Source organism: Bubalus kerabau, chromosome 3, assembly GCF_029407905.1.
Source record: "Bubalus kerabau isolate K-KA32 ecotype Philippines breed swamp buffalo chromosome 3, PCC_UOA_SB_1v2, whole genome shotgun sequence".
NCBI classification, from domain to species: domain Eukaryota; kingdom Metazoa; phylum Chordata; class Mammalia; order Artiodactyla; family Bovidae; genus Bubalus; species Bubalus kerabau.
In genome coordinates this window covers 97,084,017-97,106,054 of record NC_073626.1, presented here as the reverse complement: position 1 = coordinate 97,106,054, position 22,038 = coordinate 97,084,017, and the positions used below count along the sequence as shown (strand labels likewise).

Here is a 22,038-nt window from a genome sequence, read left to right as displayed (position 1 = left end):
CGTCTTTAGATAAGTGGAGAAGAATATTTTAAACTCTGCTGCTGCTGCTAAGTTGCTTCAATTGTGTCCGACTCTGTACTGTGCGACCCCATAGACAGCAGCCCACCAGGCTCCCCTGTCCTTGGGATTCTCCAGGCAAGAACACTGGAGTGGGTTGCCATTTCCTTCTCCAATGCATGAAAGTGGAAAGTGAAAGTGAAGTCGCTCAGTCGTGCCCGACTCTGCGATCCCATGGACTGCAGCCCACCAGGTCCTCCATCCATGGGATTTTCCAGGCAAGAGTACTGGAGTGGGGTGCCATCGCCTTCTCCGATTTTAAACTCTATATGTAGATAATGCAGAGGTGTTTTTAAAAATTAAATTCAAAAAATAATCTAAGATGTATGAAACTTTGACAGCTATTAATCCTTTTGGGATGAAATTTCATTTGAAACAGTTTCTGAAGGCTGAATTAAAAATTCATGCTTGGATAGGTTAGACTTAAAATAATTGGATTGAAATTTTCCTCAGATTTAAACTCTGTAATAATTAGCAAGCATTTATGGCATACCCCCCCAATTTATATATCTAGACAATATTAGATTTGTTTTGTAGTGGAACATTAAATTTCTTTGGTCTGTATTTTCTGTTTCAAAGAGTTTCAGAAAATTTGGTAATCAGTATTCTAATCTAGTTTATGTTAGGAATACTTGGGTTTTAAATACAATTTTCCAAATGAGAGCATCGAAGATCTCTAGTTTATCCTACAAACTAAGGTTGGAAGAAGTGGGAGAAGAGTAGAAAATAAATTCTATTAATGATACATGTTATCAAGAGTATTATACTTGGTACTGTTGTTACTACCAGGTCCTGCCCACCCCAGGGACAACTCATGAAATCTGTTTGAGGCACTCTGTAAATAAGAAGTTTAATACTAATGATAGTTACTAATGATCTTTGTTATTTTTAAATTCATTTTTCTGTCTTATAAATATATCTTTAAAAATGTTGACTTCACTTTAAATGAAATGTGTAAGTTTATTTAAGACATCTTAATAAATCCCTATCTATATATGTAACATAAATCACATACTTGCCAATAAATTTTCTGTATGTGTTTTGAGTGGATAATGATTAATTAATAATATAAACTAAGTTATATGTAAAGGTGCAGTGCCCTCACATAATTTACATGGGTGACATTCAGTTCAAAAGTTGATTTTGCTAAGTATTCAATTCAGAGTTACTTTCTATTGCTGCTCATTGACATCAACCAGTTAACTTTAATGAGGGTGTGAGTCTAATATAGATGCTACAATAAGTCACACAAAAAAGACCTTAATTTTATTTTTTTTTTCTTTTACTTATTTATGTCTCACTTCTCCCCTGAATTCTAGTCCTATATTTCCAGGTATTTAGTAGATTTTGCCACCTGGAGTCAGAAAGCACCTGGCACTTAGAATTGTTAAAACTTTCAGTCTAAGACATAAGTATCCACCTACTTATCAAGGGCCTGAAACCCTTTTTCACTCTATTTAGCTCTTCAGCAAGCCTACTCATTCTTGCCTTTTGAGGTGTTATTGGAAAACTTTGTCCTAGCACCCACGGTGTTTTTGCCCCATTTAAAGTCTTGGCTGGGGTACTTGACTCCTTGGAGTCCCCTGCTCCCAGGCTCTCACTCTGATTTGTCCTGTGTGTTACAGCCTTTATAAAAAACAGATCTTAGTCACAGTTCCCTTGTTTAAAAGTTAAGTGGCTTTCTCAGTTCTTTCAAAAGCAAGTCTGACTCCCAAGTATAGCCTAACAGGCCTTCCTCAAGTGCCCTGCTCTTCTTTTCCAACTTTATCTTCAGCTTTTTCTCCAGTGCTCCCTTTCTCATAGCCATTACCAAATTACCCTGACATTCTCTAAACAAACTGTGAACTTTTGGCTTTGCTCTTGCTGTTCTTTCTTCCTGGAATATTTTCCCTTTCAGCTTCACTTCCACTATCACCAGAATTCCTAAGACTCATATGTTAGAAGCTTTTAGAGTTAGAAAAAAGCATTTCAGTGTTCCTTTAAGGATCTGGAATTCTAAGAGCATTTAACTAATTTCCTAAAATTTATCTTTGCATTTTTTATTAGACTAGAACCAGTAGTGATGGACCTCAGTTTTCAATGTCTTTATTAGTTATTCAAATATGAGATAGTGTCAGATCAGAGACTTACATATTGATAAGTAGAAGTTCATTTTACATAGGTGTATGTCTTAGTTGCTCATTCGTGTCTGACTTTTTGTGATCCCATGGACTGTAGTCCCCCAGGTTCCTCTGTCCATGGAATTTTTCCGGGCAAGGATACTGGAGTGGATTGCCATTCCCTTCTTCAGAAGATCTTCCCAAACCAGGGATTGAACCCTGGTCTCCTGCATTGCAGGCAAATTCTTTATTGTCTGAAAGTGAAAGTGAAGTCGCTCAGTCATGTCTGACTCTTTTCGACCCCATGGACAGTAACCTACCAGGCTCCGCAGTCCATGGGATTCTCCAGGCAAGAATACGGGAGTGAGCTGCCATTTCCTTTTCCAGGGGATCTTCCCAACCCAGGGATCGAACCTGGGTCTCCTGCATTACAGACAGAGGCTTTACCGTCTGAGCCACTAGGGAAGCCCTCTGAAGCCACTAGGGAAGCCTGAGTCACCCAAAATTGGGAAGTCCAATTTTATATATGATAAATCAGCTATTAGCTCAAAAGCAAGTCTGACTCCCAAGAATAGCCTAACAGGCCTTCCCCAAGTGACCCTGCTCTACTTTTCCAACTTTATCTTCAGCTTTATCTTGAGTCAAACTGTAATTTTAATTGATCCATATATACTAAATAGAAGTACAGTCCAAAAAAACATAATAAATACAGTGGCATTTGATCACAGATTAACGGAAACCACAGACCCAAAAAAGGTATATAACATAGTGATAATTTTTTTTTTTAATTTTATTTTATTTTTAAACTTTACATAATTGTATTAGTTTTGCCAAATATCAAAATGAATCCGCCACAGGTATACATTTCATAGTGAAAACCCTGCCCTCTGGTGTTTGAAGCAAATAATGCAATTACTTCCGAACTGGCAGAATGTAAGTACATTCTCTTTGTCACCAGCAGAGTGAGTGCTTGTACAGGGAAACAACTCTGCCTTTTGAGAAAGTTAAAATCTTCAGACTTTAATTTTCTGAGAAATCAGATTGATGCATTTTATTATTTTTCAACATCACACTTTTATAGAAATAAGTTTATAACAGGTTATGTATATTTTATTTAAAATAAACTGAAGTTAATATAAATGTTTCCTCTGATTACATAAAGTACAGGTTCTTTGTTAAAAATTCAAAAGACAAAAAGAAAAATAATGGAAAAACTCTTAATTAGAGAAAATGACTGACAACATTTTAATGTGTATCTTTCCATTCTTAGCATTTTTTAAAAGTTAAAATTGGGATCATAGTATAAATATTTGTAATCATTTTTAATTTAAATTTTGTTACAACATTTTCTATTCAATATTTCTTTGAGATTTCAATGTTTTAAATATATTTTAAAGACCAATCATCCTATATATCTATGTTTTAAGGAAAATCTAATATAAATGATAGCTAGATTCTAAGAATTTATTAAACAGAGGTCTCCTTAACTAATTAAAAAGTAAAGAAAGGCACGATAATTGAGACATAGAGAGAATTTTCTCTTTTTTTTTTAAGATTATTATTAAAAATATTCCGTATTTCTAAGTCCATCATGAGTATCAAGGATCAAGAGAATAAAATAATCATGTCTGATTGGTTTGTTTTTTACAAAAAGCAGTTATTTGTTCTCCTTTGCAGATTTAAACCCAAGGGCATTTTTTTAAACTAATTAGTAGAGTGGGAAAAAAATTTTAGAAGCCCATATTTACTATGGCTATCAATTAGTTGTACTTCCTTAGAAACATAAACTCCTTGAGGGGAGAAAATAATAATCTTTATTGTTATAATAGTAAATTTTAGATGAGACATTTAGTGAAATCACAGATTGGATCAATAATTAATTAAAGGAGTTGAGATAAGAAATAAAACCTTTGTACTCATAAAAATTTTTTTATATTTACACTTTCATGTTTGTTAGATATTATCTTAGTTCAGGCTGCTATAAGAAAGTACCATAAACTGGGCTTATGCACGTGCATGTTTTAGTCATTCAGTCATGTCCGACTCTGTGCAACCCAATGGACTGTAGCCCATCAGGTTCCTCTGTCCATGGAATTCATCAGGCAAGAATACTGGAGTGGAATGTCATGCCCTTCTCCAGGGGATCTTCCTGACTCAGGGATCAAACCTGGGTCTCCTGCGTTGCAGGCAGATTCTTTATCATCTAAGCCACCTAGGAAACCTCATGAACAACAAAAATTTATTTCCCACAGTTCTGGAGACTGTAATTCTAAGATCAGGGTGCCAGCATGGTCAGTTTCTGGTGAGGTCCATCTTCTGGGTTGCAGAGGACATCCTTCTCATTGTATCCTCACAGGGCAGAGAACAGAGAGAGGTTGTAAGCTTTCTTGTGACTCTTATAAGAGCACTTATCCCACATCCCATTCATGAGGGCTTAACTCTCATGACTCCTATCCAATCCTAATTACCTCCAAAGGCCCTTCTTGGAATTCTCCAGGCCAGAATACTAGAGTGAGTAGCTGTTACTTCTTCAGGGGATCTTCCCAACCCCGGGATTGAACCCAGGTCTCGGGAAGACCTTTAGGAAATAAGATGTTTAAAGAACTTTGCATGGTGTATTTTTAGTCAGCTACTTAATGGGCTTCAAAGGCTTTTTCTTTTAGCCACTCACTGAGGCATGCAAGATCTTAGTTTCCCAACCAGGGCTCAGACCCATGCTCCCTGCAATGAAAGTACAGAGTCTTAACCACTGGACTGTCAGGGAAAACCCCCAGAGGCATATTTTTAAGAAAGATGGTTGTCAGGCTGACTTTGCAAACTTACTGGGTTAGAAGGTATACTGCATTGTCAAATATATAAACTTCTTGATTAGGAAGCAGTTACTTTCTTTGCAGAAAAAGAAATTTTGGTCAATTGTACTTTTAAATTATTTTCTTAGTTTCTGAAAAATCTATTAAAGAGCTAGAGACAGAGGCAGTAACTTTAGATTCCTTGGGGTGTCTATTTAGGCATTGCTCACTTCTCCCTACTTTATAATTCATTATCCTATTCTTCTATCCTATTTAATCAACATCTTTAGTTCACTATTCATTGGGTTTTTCCTATTCACTCATTGGGTTTTGTTAGTGATTTCCAGGCAGGCAAATTTAACAGTAAGTCACTTCAGTCGTGTCTGACTCTGTGCGACCCCATAGACGGCAGCCTACCAGGCTCTATCCCTGGGATTCTCCAGGCAAGAACACTGGAGTGGGCTGCCATTTTCTCCTCCAATGCATACATGCATTCTAAGTCACTTCAGTCTTGCCCAACTCTGTAGTTAATATTTCACATAATGGTAATCTGCTTTAATTATAGTTTTTAGGAGTTAATGCATTTAAGTATATGACCACCCATGTAAAGATAGTATAGTCAGAGAGAGAATCCAAAGCCTAAAAGAATCCTGGGGTTCTTTCCAGGCTGAGCTGGTGGCAGCACGAGAACTTATTTAAGTCCTCCTGAATGGGGAGAAAGATAGGTATGGATAGGAGATGTGTACTTGAGCTGTTAAAAAGTACAACTTTTTAACAAATATTCTAGGATTTCTGTGGATGTCTTAGACCTTCATATTAAAGGTTTTTGGAGAACTTAGTCTCTTCTAAGTCACTCATAGGGGTTATCATTAGCCTCGGTCCTCCATTTTTTTTTTAACAGATAAAGACACTGAGTCCCAAGGAATATTAGTGCCTTGCACAAAGCCAAATAATTTGCATGTGGCATAGCTGGCCCCTAATTATGTTTATTGTGTTTGTTTACCCATCTTGAATCAACGGAGAATTTCACTGATTGAAGCAGTGTCATTTTATTGACAATTAAAGGCACTTGCTGTGAGTCTTTGCTCTGTGGCACTTTTGCCCATGCAATATTGCCAAATCCAGTTAAAGTCTGTTCTTTTTAATAAAATCTCACTGTTCTCTCTTTCACTGTTTTCTCTCAGTGACCAGAGTGCTCCACTTCAAAACGATTTCCCCCACATTTCACATTCAGTTCAGTTCAGTTCAGTCGCTCAGTTGTGTCCGACTCTTCGCTACCCCATGAATCGCAGCACGCCAGGCCTCCCTGTCCATCACCATCTCCCGGAGTTCGACCAGACTCACGTCCATTGAGTCAGTGATGCCATCCAGCCATCTCATCCTCTGTCGTCCCCTTCTCTTGCCCCCAATCCCTCCCAGCATCAGAGTCTTTTCCAATGAGTCAACTCTTCGCATGAGGTGGCCAAAGTACTGGACTTTCAGCTTTGGCATCATTCCCTCCAAAGAAATCCCAGGGCTGATCTTCAGAATGGACTGGTTGGATCTCCTTGCAGTCCAAGGGACTCTCAAGAGTCTCCAACACCACAGTTCAAAAGCATCAATTCTTCAGCACTCAGCCTTCTTCACAGTCCCAACTCTCACATCCATACATGACCACAGGAAAAACCATAGCCTTGACTAGACGGACCTTTGTTGGCAAAGTAATGTCTCTGCTTTTGAATGTGCTATCTAGGTTGGTCATAACTTTCCTTCCAAGGAGTAAGCATTTTTTAATTTCATGGCTGCAGTCACCATCTACAGTGATTTTGGAGCCCAAAAAAATAAAGTCTGACACTGTTTCCACTGTTTCTCCATCTATTTGCCATGAAGTGATGGGACCAGATGCCATGATCTTCGTTTTCTGAATGTTGAGCTTTAAGCCAACTTTTTCACTCTCCACTTTCACTTTCATCAAGAGGCTTTTGAGTTCCTCTTCACTTTCTGCCATAAGGGTGGTGTCATCTGCACATCTGAGGTTATTGATATTTCTCCCAGCAATCTTGATTCCAGCTTGTGTTTCTTCTAGTCCAGTGTTTCTCCTGATGTATTCTGCATATAAGTTAAATAAGCAGGGTGATAATATACAGCCTTGATGTACTCCTTTTCCTATTTGGAACCAGTTGGTTGTTCCATGTCCAGTTCTAAGTGTTGCTTCCTGACCTGCATACGGATTTCTCAAGAGGCAGGTCAGGTGGTCTGGTATTCCCATCTCTTTCCGAATTTTCCACAGTTTATTGTGATCCACATAGTCAAAGGCTTTGGCATAATCAGTAAAGCAGAAATAGATGTTTTTATGGAACTCTCTTGCTTTTTCGATGATCCAGCAGATGTTGGCAATTTGATCTCTGGTTCCTCTGCCTTTTCTAAAACCAGCTTGAACATCAGGAAGTTCACGGTTCATGTATTGCTGAAGCCTGGCTTGGAGAATTTTGGGCATTACTTTACTAGTGTGTGAGATGAGTGCAATTGTGCGTTAGTTTGAGCATTCTTTGGCATTGCCTTTCTTTGGGATTGGAATGAAAACTGACCTTTTCCAGTCCTGTGGCCACTGCTGAGTTTTCCAAATGTGCTGGCATATTGAGTGCAGCACTTTCCCAGCATCATCTTTCAGGATTTGAAATAGCTCAACTGGAATTCCATCACCTCCATTAGCTTTGTTTGTAGTGATACTTCCTAAGGCCCACTTGACTTCACATTCCAGGATGTCTGGCTCTAGGTCAGTGATCACACCATCGTGATTATCTGGGTCGTGAAGATCTTTTTTGTACAGTTCTTCTGTGTATTCTTGCCACCTCTTCTTAATATCTTCTCCTTCTGTTAGGTCCATACCACTTCTGTCCTTTATTGAGCCCATCTTTGCATGAAATGTCCCCTTGGTATCTCTAATTTTCTTGAAGAGATCTCTAGTCTTTCCCATTCTGTTGTTTTCCTCTATTTCTTTGCATTGATCGCTGAGGAAGGCTTTCTTATCTCTTTTTGCTATTCTTTGGAATTCTGCATTCAGATGCTTATATCTTTCCTTTTCTCCTTTTCTCATTTCACATTACCTGTGCACAAATGCCATCTCAGTTCAGTTCCTCAGTAGTGTCCAACTCTTTGCGACCCCATGGACTGCAGCACACCAGGCTTCCCTGTCCATCAACAACTACTGGATTTTGCTCAAACCCATGTCCATTGAGTCAGTGATGCCATCCAACCAACTCATCCTCTGTCATCCCCTTCTCCTCCTGCCTTCAAACACCACAGTTCAAAAGCATCAATTCTTCATTGCTCAGCTTTCTTTATGGTCCAACTCTCAACATCCATACATGACTACTAGAAAATCATAGCTTTAACTAGATGGACCTTTGTTGGCAAAGTAATATCTCTGCTTTTTAATGTGCTGTCTAGGTTTGTCATAGCTTTTCTTCCAAGGAGCAAGTGTTTTTTAACTCAAGGCTGCAGTCACCATCTGTGATGATTTTGGACCCTGAGAAAATAAAGTCTCCCACTGTTTCCACTGTTGATGTGGCTGCAGATTTATAGTTATCAGCTTGTTAGATAACTCAGTGATTATCATAGGTCCTGTCTAGGGTTAAAATGTTAGTTTATAATCTAGAAATAAATTTAGTTGGGAAATGATAATGTATGTGATGGGTCTAGCAAAAAACACAATGTAGATAGCTCATTAGTTTTTTAATTGAGTCAAAATTTTCAATAAAAGTGATGAAAAATATATTTAAATAGGTCATTAAGTTTGTCTGGCTTATAGGACTTTTACATAGAGTCAGAGGTCAAGGGCCAGTATTTTTTTTTTAAGGTCCAGTATTCTTTAAGAAGTAAAGGTGTTGTTTAATTTCAGTTGATAGACAGAAGTCTTAACTGCTAGCGTGCTCTTGTTTGATCTTATTAAGGTTAGAGTTCCAATTTAACAGCATCACTCCTTTAACATTCGAGCCAAGGTGTTAGCATTATAGGGATAGCACTATTATTTTGTTCTGGAAATACCCAGAGACTTATTTCCGAGGAGGAAAAACTAATGCTTATATTTAAAGTTTCTAAGGATATGGGAATATTTGTTAAAACAAAAAATAGACATCACTGTAAGTTTTCTTAGATATCTTTTAAAGGAGACCTAAGCCCAAAATTTGAGTGAAAATTATTACTCAAGTAGCCATTTTTAATTATCAGAAATAAGCAAAATATTATATTTTTGTTATAACTCAACTCAAAGGCAGTGTTTGTGTTGCCAGTGAATTTAAGGTTCTTGCTTCATCATGAAAGAATTTGGAGACAAAGTAATGGGTTAAAAACTGGACTTACTTAGAGAAAAACACACTTAACAGACTTGTAGACAGCGAGTACAGCCATGAAATTAGAAGATGCTTACCCCTTAGCAGGAAAGCTATGATGAACCTAGACAATATATTAAAAAGCAGAGACATTACTTTGTTGACAAAGGTACGTACTCTCAAAGCTATGGTTTTCTCAGTAGTCATGTATGGATGTGAGAATTGGACCGTAAAGAAGGCTCAGCACCAAAGAATTGATGCTTCTGAATTGTGGTGCTGGAGAAGACTCTTGAGAGTCCCTTGGTCTGCAAGGAGTTCAACCCAGTCTATCCTAAAGGAAATCAACCCTGAATATTCATTGGAAGGACTGATGCTGAAGCTCCAATACTTTGGCCACCTGATGTGAACAGCCAATTCATTAGAAAAGACCCTGATGCTAGAAAAGACTGAAAGCAAAAGAGTAAGTAGGTGAAAGTTGCTCAGTCATGTCTGAATCTTTGTGACTGTCCATGGATTCTCCAGGCCAGAATACTGGAGTAGGTAGCCTTTCCCTTCTCCAGGGGATCTTCCCAACTCAGGGATGGAACCCATGTCTCCTGCATTGCAGGCAGATTCTTTACCAGCTGAGCCACAAGGGAAGCCCAGGAATACTGGAGTGGGTAGCTTATCCCTTCTCCAGCAGATCTTCCCCACCCAGGAATTGAACTGGGGTCTCCTAATTGCAGGTGGATTCTTTACCAACTAAGCTATGAGGGAAGCAAAAGAAGGGGGCAGCAGAAGATGAGATGCTTAAAGAGCATCACTGACTCAATGGACGTAAATCTGAGCAAACTCCGGGAGATAGTGAAGAACAGGGGAGCCTGGCCTGCTACAGTCCATAAAGTTGCAAGGAGTCAGACATGACTTAGTTACTGAACAACAGCACCACTCCACAGAGTATGGGCCGTCTCAGAAGGTGAGAGAGCCTCAAAATATGGTGTGGTTATTTTTTATGGGCTGGGTAATTTCATAGGCTAATGAGTGGGAGGATTATCCCAATTAATTTCGGGAAGGGGCAGCAGCTTCAGGAATAAGCCACCACCTACTTCTTGAACTTTTATGGTTAGCCTAGAACTGTCATGGGGCTGGTGGGTGCATCATTTAGATACTAAGGTATTACAGGGAGCATATGATGAGGTTCAATTTTCTGCCATCTTGGACCTAGTTGGTTCTAACCAGTTTTTGTCATGTCCTATGGCCAATGGCACCCCACTCCAGTACTCCTGCCTGGAAAATCCCATGGACGGAGGAGCCTGGAATGCTGCAGTCCATGGGGTCTCTGAGGGTCGGACACGACTGAGCGGCTTCACTTTCACTTTGCACTTTCATGCATTGGAGAAGGAAATGGCAAACCACTCCAGTGTTCTTGCCTGGAGAATCCCAGGGACGGGGGAGCCTGGTGGGCTTTCGTCTATGGGGTCACACAGAGTCGGACACGACGGAAGTGACTTGGCAGCAGCAGCATGGCCATATCATTGTTTTAAAGGTTGTTCCCTTCCCCCTCCATTTTGTTTAATTTGTACTTTAGATGCCTCTCAAATGGTCACATCTGCATTTCCTAAAATGTTAAAATATATAGAATTTGATTGGCAATCTGTACTGAATTTACAAACTACTGTCTTCCTGGTACTGTTGGATTTTTTGTCTGGATCACTCTGAGTTATCCACCTTTCTGCTTCTTCCAACCACAAATGATATTTGTGAGTATTAGGACACTCAGTTTCAACAAACACATGCTTTTAATTCAATTTAAACATTTCTGTACAGTCTTGTTTTTTTTTTTTAATTGTGTTGCAATGGTATTTGGTATTTGCAGAGTAAATTAGAAGTAAGAAAGAAAAGTGAACAGTTGATTTTCATTTGAATTGCTTTTTGATACTGTTTTTGGTAACTTTTACAGAATGAAAACGCATCTCACATGTTATTTCGTGTGTAATGTTCTGGATGTAGTCAGATGCTGAAATATTTAAATCTCCATTACATTTGTATGTGAAAGGGTTTCCTCTAAGTTCTTGTTCTTAATACTGGGGCCGTTATTTTTCTTACAGGTTAAGATATAGTACAAACAAAATAGTAAAATCATAATAGAAATGAGGTTAGGAGTTCTTGATCAGTAATAAAAGTCTTGAAGATGAAGACAAGTAGGTGATTTAGTATTTAAATTAGAAGTTTCTTTTCCAAGCACACAAGATTTAACATTGAACACAACAAATTGATGGTGTGACTCTTTTATACAGACTTTGGAGAGTTGCCGCTTTGTGAGATCAGATATTCTTTATTGCCATGGACTAATGAAACAGATGTCAGATGGCTAATTGCAGTTGGAGAGAAGCTACTGACAAAAGAGATAGATCAAGAACTTGGCCTTGTTATTTGAGTATCATGAAGTTTCATTATCTATCATTTCATTATTCATTATCTTCATTCTAGGGACTGTTTGGAGCCATCAGTTGTAAAGCTGTCACTATTAATGAATATATTGATGGCATTGCACAGAGGCTTCTTGAAGGGTTAGAATATATACATGTCTTATGTATTCCATTAAAATTCTAAATGGAGACTTAAATAGATGTAACAAAATCCTGTAAGAAATCATATTAAATATTCTTGGTTTCTTTGTTACTTTCATAAAGTAATATAGCTGCTATTTGCTTTGCACCTATTTGCTATGGCTTTTGCTTACACAGATTTACAATGTGTTATGTATGGGTTGCTGAATAGACATGGGTGTCCATATGCACAGAATAGCATGGATAAGAAATACTTAAAGATAGCACTTGGTAATGTTGTACTTGGAACCCTTTATATGTGTTCAACAATCTTCATAAATTATGAGTCAGCCTGGTATGTTATAAAGAGCTTATAAGTCAGGAAGCAACTTCCAAATGCAGGCTATACCATATACTACTCAGAAGAACTTTTGAGCAAGTCATTTGGTATCTCTGAACCTTAATTTCCTCCTCTCCAAAATGGGATTGAAAGCAGTGATACCTACGCTCGTAGGCAATAAATATGTTTACTAGGTAAAGCAACAGGTACATCAGATGATAAATCTGATATAGTCCCAGAGCTTTGCTTTCCTTTCCTTAATTCAAGCTGGATGTCTGACTGTGGCCTACCACTGGTTGCAGATTATCTTTTCTTGAGTAATTGTTATTTATCTTTAGATTTTTATTCTTTAAATTTTTTCCCCTTTCTGTTCTTTTGATAATAATATGCTCTTTCTTGTATTAAATAATGCAAATAGTACATGGTAGTGGTTTTTAAACCTTGTTCTTGGCAAAACAAGTTTGTCAACAAAACATGGTGTTATTTTTAAACTGACTTATGAAATCCAAAGTCTTGGGAATCCCATTGTTTTTAATACTGTTTGGCCTAACTTTCTAACAAATAAGGACTTTGTCCAACTAAGGACAGTATCTAGGACAGATAGATGTCCTTAGGCATTTTTCTACCTCTATACACTGATGAATATAGTTAGCATGTTTAGTTCCATTTGCAATCAAGTAAACTGCTATATGGCTTTCCTGCTGGCTCAGTGATAAAGAATCTGCTACTAATGTAGGAGACGCAGGTTCGATCCCTAGGTCGAGAAGATCCCTGGAGAAGGAAATGGCAACCTGGCACCTCACTCCAGTATTCTTGCCTGGGAAATTCCATGAACAGAGGAACCACGTGGGCTACAATTCTTAGGGTCACAAAAGTGTGGGACAGGACTTAGCAGTTAAACAGTAACAACAGATTGCTATATATAAGTAAACTAGACTGTAAGTTAGTATGCAATTTCATCCAACCAGATATACATTTATTTCTCTTTAATTTTCAGGAAACTAATACAATGAGAAATAACTTAAATGCGCACATTTTAATTGCATGTTAAAGAACTCCGCTCATTGTTAGGATCTTTCAGTGCCTGTATGTTATTACGTTAGTTAATATCACACCAGCAAAACATAGGTTGTGACTCAATTAAAATTTCTAGTTGGTAAAATTCTAGATGAGGCATAGATTATTATAGAATGGAGATCCAGAAGTGATTAAAGAGATCATAAGGACTAGAGAAGTTGGCAGTATAGCTGGGAAACTAAGGAAAAAGAAAATCCTTTTTAAAAAATGAGCTGCTTAAAGTTGAAATTTTGAATTCTATAACATAGTCTACCATTGTGTAGATTGATAAACCAACTTGCTTCATTAAAATGGTGGCTACTTTATAACTGATACTTACTCATAATGCGCATCTTTAGCCTAATTACCAGGCCAAAGAGGCAATGGAGTAAATGCTCAAAATGGCTTCTCTGTCCATGGGATTCTCCAGGCTAGAATACTGGAGTGGGTTGCCATGCCCTCTTTTCAGGGGATCTTTCCAACCCAGGGATAGAACATGCCTCTTATATTCCCTGCACTGGCAGACAGGTTCTTTACCACTAGCACCACCTCAGAAGCCCATGTATTTTTAAGAATGATGCATTATAGCTCAACATTATGTGTGTGTGTATATATATATATACATTTATATTTTTTCCTTACCTTAAACATCTTTTAAGTAAATGTTTTTCGAGATGATCCTTAGCTCAGGATTATTGTGAAACCTTGAAGTCAGTGCACAGTCATATTTCTAATGCTTTTATATTTTAATAGCATTTCTATTTCAAATAGTAATTGAGAAATTTATTTGCTAGGAGAGTGACTGATTTAAAATTTCTCTTTATTGATATTTTTATGATTATAGAATTAATACATGTAGCACAGAATAGTATAACTTAGTTAACGGCTGCAGAATCTTATTTTGAATAATGCTGAATTAACTAGTGTGAACAGACTGCAGATTCTACTTCAGATTTAAAAAAAAACTATACATATGTAAATATTTCTGTTTTTATACAAGTATAGTCATATAGAACATATTTTTTAATAATTATTTCTGTATTTGTAATCTTGATTACTAAAACCATATGACTCTAGACATACATATGTGTGTATATGGTGTAGTGTATGCACTTGAAATACATCTTCCCCCCAAATATAACTACACCTTCAGTTCACTTCAGTTTAGTTGCTCAGTCATGTCCGACTCTGCGACCCCATGGACTGCAGCACGTCAGGCCTCCCTGTCATCACCACCTCCCACAGTTTACTCAAACTTCTGTCCATTGAGTCAGTGATGGCATCCAGCCATCTCATCCTCTATCATCCCCTTCTCCTCTTGCCTTCAGTCTTTCCCAGCATCAGGGTCTTTTCAAATGAGTCAGCTCTTTGCCTCAGGTGGCCAAAGTACTGGAGTTTCAGCTTCAACATCAGTCTTTCCAATGAACATTCAGGACTGATCTCCTTTAGGATGGACTGGTTGGATCTCCTTGCAGTCAAAGGGACTCTCAGGAGTCTTCTCCAGGACCACAGTTCAAAAGCATCAATTCTTTGGCGCTCAGCTTTCTCTATAGTCCAATTCTCACATCCATATATGACCACTGGAAAAACCATAGCCTTGGCTAGACGGACCTTTGTTGGCAAAGTAATGCCTCTGCTTTTTAATATGCTGTCTAGGTTGGTCATAACTGTACTTCCAAGGAGTACGTGTCTTTTAGTTTCATGGCTGCAGTCACCATCTGCAGTGATTTTGGAGCTCAAAAAAATAAAGTCAGCCACTGTTCCACTGTTTCTCCATCTATTTGCCATGAAGTGATGGGACCGGATGCCATGATCTTTGTTTCCTGAAGGTTGAGCTTTAAGCCAACTTTTTCACTCTCCACTTTCACTTTCATCAAGAGGCTCTTTAGTTCTTCACTTTCTGCCATAAGGGTGGTGTCATCTGTATATCTGAGGTTTTTGATATTTCTCCCGGCAATCTTGATTCCAGCTTGTGCTTCATCCAGCCCAGCATTTCTCATGATGTACTCTGCATATAAGTTAAATAAGCAAGGTGACAATATACAGCTTTGACGTACTCCTTTTCCTATTTGGAACTAGTCTGTTGTTCCATGTCTAGTTCTAACTGTTGTTTCCTGACCTGCATACAGATTTCTCAAAAGGCAGGTCAGGTGGTCTGGTTTTCCCGTCTCTTTCAGAATTTTCCACAGTTTGTGGTGATCTACACAGTCAAAGGCTTTGGCATAGGCAATAAAGCAGAAATAGATGTTTTTCTGAAACTCTCTTGCTTTTTCGGTGATCCATCGAATGTTGGCAATTTGATCTCTTGTTCCTCTGCCTTTTCTAAATCTAGCTTGAACATCTGGAAGTTCACAGTTCATGTACTTTTGAAGCCTGGCTTGGAGAATTTTGAGAATTACTTTACTAGCGTGTGAGATGAGTGCAATTGTGCGGTAGTTTGAACATTCTTTGGCATTGCCTTTCCTTGGGATTGGAATGAAAACTGACTTTTTCCAGTCCTGTGGCCACTGCTGAGTTTTCCAAATTTGCTGCCATATTGAGTACAGCACTTTGACAGCATCGTCTTTTAGGATTTGAAATAGCTTAACTGGAATTCCATCACCTCCACTAGCTTTGTTCGTAGTGATACTTCCTAAGGCCCACTTGACTTCCCATTTCACGATGTCTGGCTCTAGGTGAGTGATCACACCATCGTGATTATCTGGGTCGTGAAGATCTTTTTTGTACAGTTCTGTGTATTCTTGCCACCTCTTCTTAATATCTTCTGCTTCTGTTAGGTCCATACCATTTCTGGCCTTTATTGTGCCCATCTTTGCATGAAATGTTCCCTTGGTATCTGATTTTGTTGAGGGGTTAGACTTATAATCTGGTAAACTAGCTAATATGATAGTTTTAGTCTTATTCTCTGGCACTTCATTCTAAAAATATTTTGCTGTATTTTCTCCTGACAGATTACTTCAGAATGTATTTTTTTTAAGGCAAAAGAAATACAAATGTATATATGCATACACAGTTGTACAATGCATCCAATGTGTAGCCACTGTCTTAGCAATGTAAATATACACAAAAACAAGAGAGGGACAAATGGGAGAATTTTTTTTTAACTTCTGCATAGTTTCTTACCTGATTTCTTATTTGAGTTATCTGTCCTATAACATTCTAAAGAAGTCAAAATCTGTTTTAGGAACATAATGATAAAGTGAAACAAATACATTTTATCATTGTTCAACTTATGTATTTTTTTTGTTTAAAACTGTAGTAACTTTGAAGCTTTCAAGTATAAAGCAATTGGGATAGACTTTTGAAGTGGGATAGATTTCTGAAGTGATAATCTCTTAGGAAATCTCTTTGCTAATTTATATATTTCCTAATAGTATTTACTTTGAGGTTTTTAGAGTCACTAGAGGTTCTGGCTGAAGAGATTCTGATTCAGTATGTCGGGGTACATTCTGAAATTCTGTATTTCTAAGGAATTCCCAGGCAAGGCTAATATATTGCTAATCTATGGATTATACTTTGAATAGGAAGCCTTTATGACAAAAGTTGGCAGACTTTTTCTGTAAAGGACCAAGTGGTATTTTGGCTTTGTGGGTCATGTGGTCCCTGTCACAACTCTTCAACTCTGCCCCCGAGCACCAAAGCAGCCAAAGACAGTACATAAAGGAATGAGTGAGACTATTTTCCAATAAAAAGAAACAGGTGGCAGGACAGGTGTGTCCTAGTTTGCTAAGCCTTCCTTAGAGGACCACTCTGAAATTAGACATTGCTTATAAAGTTTCTAAAGATCTAAGAAATACATGTATATACACACACATATATGTTTATAAGATCAAGTGGGCTTGTCTGTTCAGTTTAGTTTTATAGTTGTCAGGATATGACACACTTTTTTTAAAACCCCATTTTATATTAATTTATAATAATTACTTCCCCATGGATAGAATACTGAAGTGAGTAGCCTTTCCCTTCTCCAGGAGGTCTTCCCAACCCAGGGATCGTTCCGAGGTCTCTCTTATTGCAGGTAGATTCTTTCCCAACTGAGCCGCAAGGGAAGCCCATAATAATTCCTTCACACTTAAATGGTAAATGCGTTAACTTTTACTGAACATCTAAGTTTTAGTGAATAAATGATGATAAAGTAGCGATAAAGGGTCCTCTAAAGGCCATTTGAACAAACAAGAAAGCTTACAGCTTGAGGATGTTTAAAATTATAACAAAGTAAGACAGTTATTGGAGAAGGAAATGACATCTCACTCCAGTATTCTTGCCTGGAAAATCCTATGGACAGAGGAGCCTGACAAGATACAGTCCATGGGGTCGCAAAGATTCGGACATGACTGAGCAAACACACACACAACAACACAAGACAGTTATAAAAACCCGTTGTATTAACTTTACTCACTTCTTTTAGATTGTGAGTCTACAAGTTACTTTTTTCCCAGGTACAGTAAGTGTTTTTCAGGATTAAGAAATCAACTAGGAGAAATAAGTTGTTGGCAAGAAAAATAATTATAATAGAAACTTTAAAATGGGAAGCCAAAGTAAATACATCAAAACTTGGTTACAGTTGTTAGGAACTATAAGTAAAACTAGCTTCCTTTTACCAGGCCTGTGCAGAGAAGGAAGGATGAAGTGCCTGCCCTGAAAAATGGTAAAGTTATAGAGGTAAAAGGAAGGTCAGGTAGGAGAGAGCCTGCAACAAAGCTAGCAAAACGTTGAAACAGCAGAAGACCTCAAATCCATTCTGAAATGGGTCAAGTGCTGTGGTCCATATAGAAAGGATGAAGAGACTAAGAGATGAATCATCCAAACTAAGATCTGAATAACTAGAGTTCACAACCTTCATATTCTGAACTAGAATCTTACTAGCTAGCACTATCCATCCATGGAGAATCCCATGGACAGAGGAGCCTGGCGGGCTACAGTCCATAGGGTTGCACAGAGTCAGACACAACTGAAGTGATTAGCAGCACATCCATCCATCCTATACCCCTGTCCCATTTTTTTTTTGCTGTGTCTATTCTACATACTCACTTTGCATTTTAGTTTTCAGTGGACCTCACTTCCAGTTTCATGAAAGGTCATTATGAGGGAACTTCTTGCTTCTTCCTCCCTCTTTCATGAAATTAATTACAAACTTAGTTTACATCCACTTCCATCATACCATTTTTCCTTGTATCTCAGAGGATAAAGGGTTCTTCTCCCTGCCCAAACTTAATTCTACAAACATTCAAGTTTCTCCTGTGTTAGAGAAAATATCTTCATGCCTAAATCTCTTCATAGTTAAGTATCTTTTAAGACTAGAAAAGAGATGGTCCCCACTTCACAGTGAACTTTAGTTGCTACCACATATGTTGTGCAGTCACTCCTAGACTAAAATTTTTTCTCCTTAAATTGACCACAGAACTCTTAATTACAAAATTTAAAATTCATTTTCAACCCATTATTTGAAAGTTTAATATTCTTTTTCAAAATGATTTTCTTTCTTAATTTCTCTGACACTGCTCCCTTCTATTTTGTTTTGTTTTCTTCTTTCCAGCTTTCTGATCCCTACTTGGCACTTGTGGAATCCCTTTTCATAAGCTACTATTCTGAGAAATAGACTTCTGAGTCTATCTAGCCTATCTTGAGTCTCTCTCCTGAGAACCTCCTTTTTAATTTTCATTTGTATTTCCTGTTGCTTACTAGGAGTTTTTACTTCAGTGTCCCATAGGTATTTGGAGTTTAACACATCTAAAATTTCCCACTTTGTATCAACCTGTATTTTGGGTTCCCTATCATGGTGAGTGATGTTTCATCTAGCCAGTAAGGTGGGAAACCTGGCCTCACCTTCAGTTCTTCATTCTCTCTCATTAACTCCAGCTAGTCCAGCATGAAAAATAATGGTTGACATTTATTGTGTTAATGATTTTGTGCTCAGTACATTCAATACACTGCAACAAGTACTTGTTAATATTATCTCTTTCAGTCTTCACAGGAGCACAAAAGAGAGGAATTATTAACCTTACTTTAAAGATGGGAATTAGATTTTCAAGGAGGTTAAAGTAGTCCTATAAATATTAGAGCCAGGTTTAAACCCCCCCACCTCCACCCCATGGAAGGAGAGTTAGTTTTCCAAGTCTTTCTCTCACCATGCTAAACTATTAACCATTTCCTGCATTCTCTACATGTTGCCCCTGCACATATTGTTATTTGTTTAGAATGCTGATTTCATCATACTCAATTTTAGCTCAGGTACTGACTGTTTTTTTAAACTTAAAATCTCTCCCCTTCTACAAACCAAACAGCTCCTTCGTCTTCTAAGTAATGCTGTCTGCAGAACTTTAACACTTAGGATGCTATGTCACTAGACACATCTTTGTCTACCATGTATATTGCCTGGTAAAAAGAACTCATGCTATAAATTTTGGTGAAGTTTAATGGAAAGAGAAGAAAATTTTAAAGAACTTTAATCAAAACAAAATGATAGTGCCACAGAACACAGAAATACAGATCAATGGAGCAGGATAGACGCGCAGAGGGAAAGCCATGCACTCGGTCCCCGAGTCCATGACAGGCGGCAAGAATATACAGTGGACGAAAGCAGTGCGCTCAATAAACAGTGCTGGGATAACTGGACAGATACATATAAAAGAATGAAATTAGACCATTCTCTACCACCATATACAAAAATAAACTCAATGGATTAAAGACCTAAATACAAGACTGGATACTATAAAACTCTTAGAGGAAAACATAGGCAGAACACTCTATGACGTAAATCGCAGTAAGATCTTTTTTGATCCACTTCCAAGAGTAATGAACAAATGGGACCTAATTAAAAGCTTTTGCACAGCAAAGGAAACCATAAAGGAAATGAAAACCCACAGAATAGAAGAAAATATTTGTAAACAAAGCAACCAAAAAGGGATTAATCTCAAAATATATAAACAGTCCATATATCTCAGTATCCAAAAAAAAATAAATAAAAAAATGGACAGAAAATCCAGATAGACATTTTTCTAAAGAACACATACAGCTGGTCAAAAGGCATATGAAAAGATGCTCAACGTCACTAATTACTAGAGAAATGCAAATCAAAACTACAGTGAGGTATATCACCTTATACTAGTTAGAATGGCCATAATCAAAAAATCAACAAACATTAGATGTTGTGAATGGTGTGGAGAAAAGGGAACCCTTCTATACCATTGGTAGGAATATAAATTGGTGCAGCTACTATGGAAAACACTATGGAGGTTTCTTTAAAACTAAAAATAGAGCTACCGTCTGATCCAGCAGTCCCATTCCTGGACATAAATCTAGAGAAAACCATGATTCAAAAAGATCCGAGCATCACCATGTTCATTGTAGCACTATTTAAATAATCAGGACATGGAAGCAAACTAAATGTCCATTGACAGAGGAATGGATAAAGAAAATGTGGTAAGTATATATTACTCAGCCATTAAAAAGAATGAAATAGTGCCATTTGCAGTGACATGGATAGACCTAGACATCATCATACCTAGTGAAGTAAGTCAGATGGAAAAAGACAAATATCATATGATATAGCTTATATGGGAAATATAAGCACATGGTACAAATGAACCTATTTACAAAACAGAAATTGAGTCACGGATGTAGGAAACAAATACAGTTATGGGGGGGGGGGGATAAATTGGGAGATTGGGACTGACATGCATGTGCTTGCTATGATAAGTAGATTCAGTTGTGTCTGACTTTTTGCAACCCCATGGACTGTAGCCCTCCAGGCTCCTCTATCCATGGGATTCTCCAGGCAAGAATACTGGAGTGGTTTGCCATGCCCTCTTCCAGGGAATTTTCCCAACCCAGGGATTGAACTGCTCCCTTATCTCTCCTGCATTAGCAGGCAGGTTCTTTACCACTAGCGCCACCTGGGACATATACACACTACTACTATAAGAACCTACTGTATAGCACAGGAGACTCTTCAATACTGTTTAATGACCTACAGGAATAGAATCTGGAGAAGGCAATGGCACCCCACTCCAGTACTCTTGCCTGGAAAATCCCATGGACAGAGGAGCCTGGTGGGCTGTAGCCCATGGGGTCGCTAGGAGTCAGACACGACTGAGCGACTTCACTTTCACTTTTCACTTTCATGCATTGGAGAAGGAAATGGCAACCCACTCCAGTGTTCTTGCCTGGAGAATCCCAGGGACGGGGGAGCCTGGTGGGCTGACATCTATGGGGTTGCATAGAGTCGGACACGACTGAAGCGACTTAGCAGCAGCAGCAGCAGGAATAGAATCTAAAAGAGTGGATATATGTGTATAAATATATAACTGACTCCCTTTGCTGTACTGCAGAAACTAACACAACATTGTAAATCAACTCCAATAAAAAAAAATTTTTTAAGTGAAAAAGAAAGACTTTCTCCAACAACAGAAAATGGAACTGTAGAGTATAAAGGGTGAATGTAATATATATTGTTTTTTCCTTAATGAGAGACAGCATTTCCTCAGGGAGGAAAGCTTTCTCTTTGAAATTCTAACCCTTATTTCTTAAATAACACTGGTAAAGTTAATTGGAATACTGACAGTTTCATCTTCCTCAGCAATTTGTGCAAGTAATTTGTTGTATCATTTTGTGTTTCTGAAAGAAATGTAAGAGAAATGCTTTGCAAGTGATTGAAATATGGTGAGGTTTAGTATTTTCTTTCAGATTTTGGGCTTGGGTTAAGAATTTCTGATTCCAGGTAAAGAACTGATAGTTACTCCAGTCAGAGCTCACACAGCTTAAAATTTTTTTGGCATTAGAGATGTCTTGGCTAGGGAGAGAATGAGCAGTAAAAGGCAGCTCAGATGTGTGAAGAAGGAATAGATTAGTATCAACTAG

The 22,038-nt window shown here is 37.9% G+C and overlaps 1 protein-coding gene and 1 non-coding gene across 4 annotated transcripts in view; one reads left to right on the top strand and one right to left on the bottom strand.

Annotated features, from left to right (window-relative positions):
• The window catches only part of ARL6IP6 (ADP ribosylation factor like GTPase 6 interacting protein 6), a 68,861-nt gene that overhangs the window by 11,641 nt on the left and 35,182 nt on the right, over positions 1-22,038 (top strand). Inside the window, exon 4 of one of the 3 annotated variants that reach the window (XM_055572570.1) lies at positions 95-6,934. The exons of the other annotated variants lie outside the window; for them this stretch is intronic. Coding sequence (XP_055428545.1) covers positions 95-332 — 238 coding nt within the window. The 3' untranslated portion in view covers positions 333-6,934. Of the gene's footprint in view, positions 1-94; positions 6,935-22,038 lie in introns of those variants that run through there. 3 annotated transcript variants of the gene reach the window in all.
• Positions 2,550-2,621, bottom strand: TRNAY-GUA (transfer RNA tyrosine (anticodon GUA)). Its single transcript has one exon. It is a non-coding gene; the product is annotated as a tRNA-Tyr (tRNA).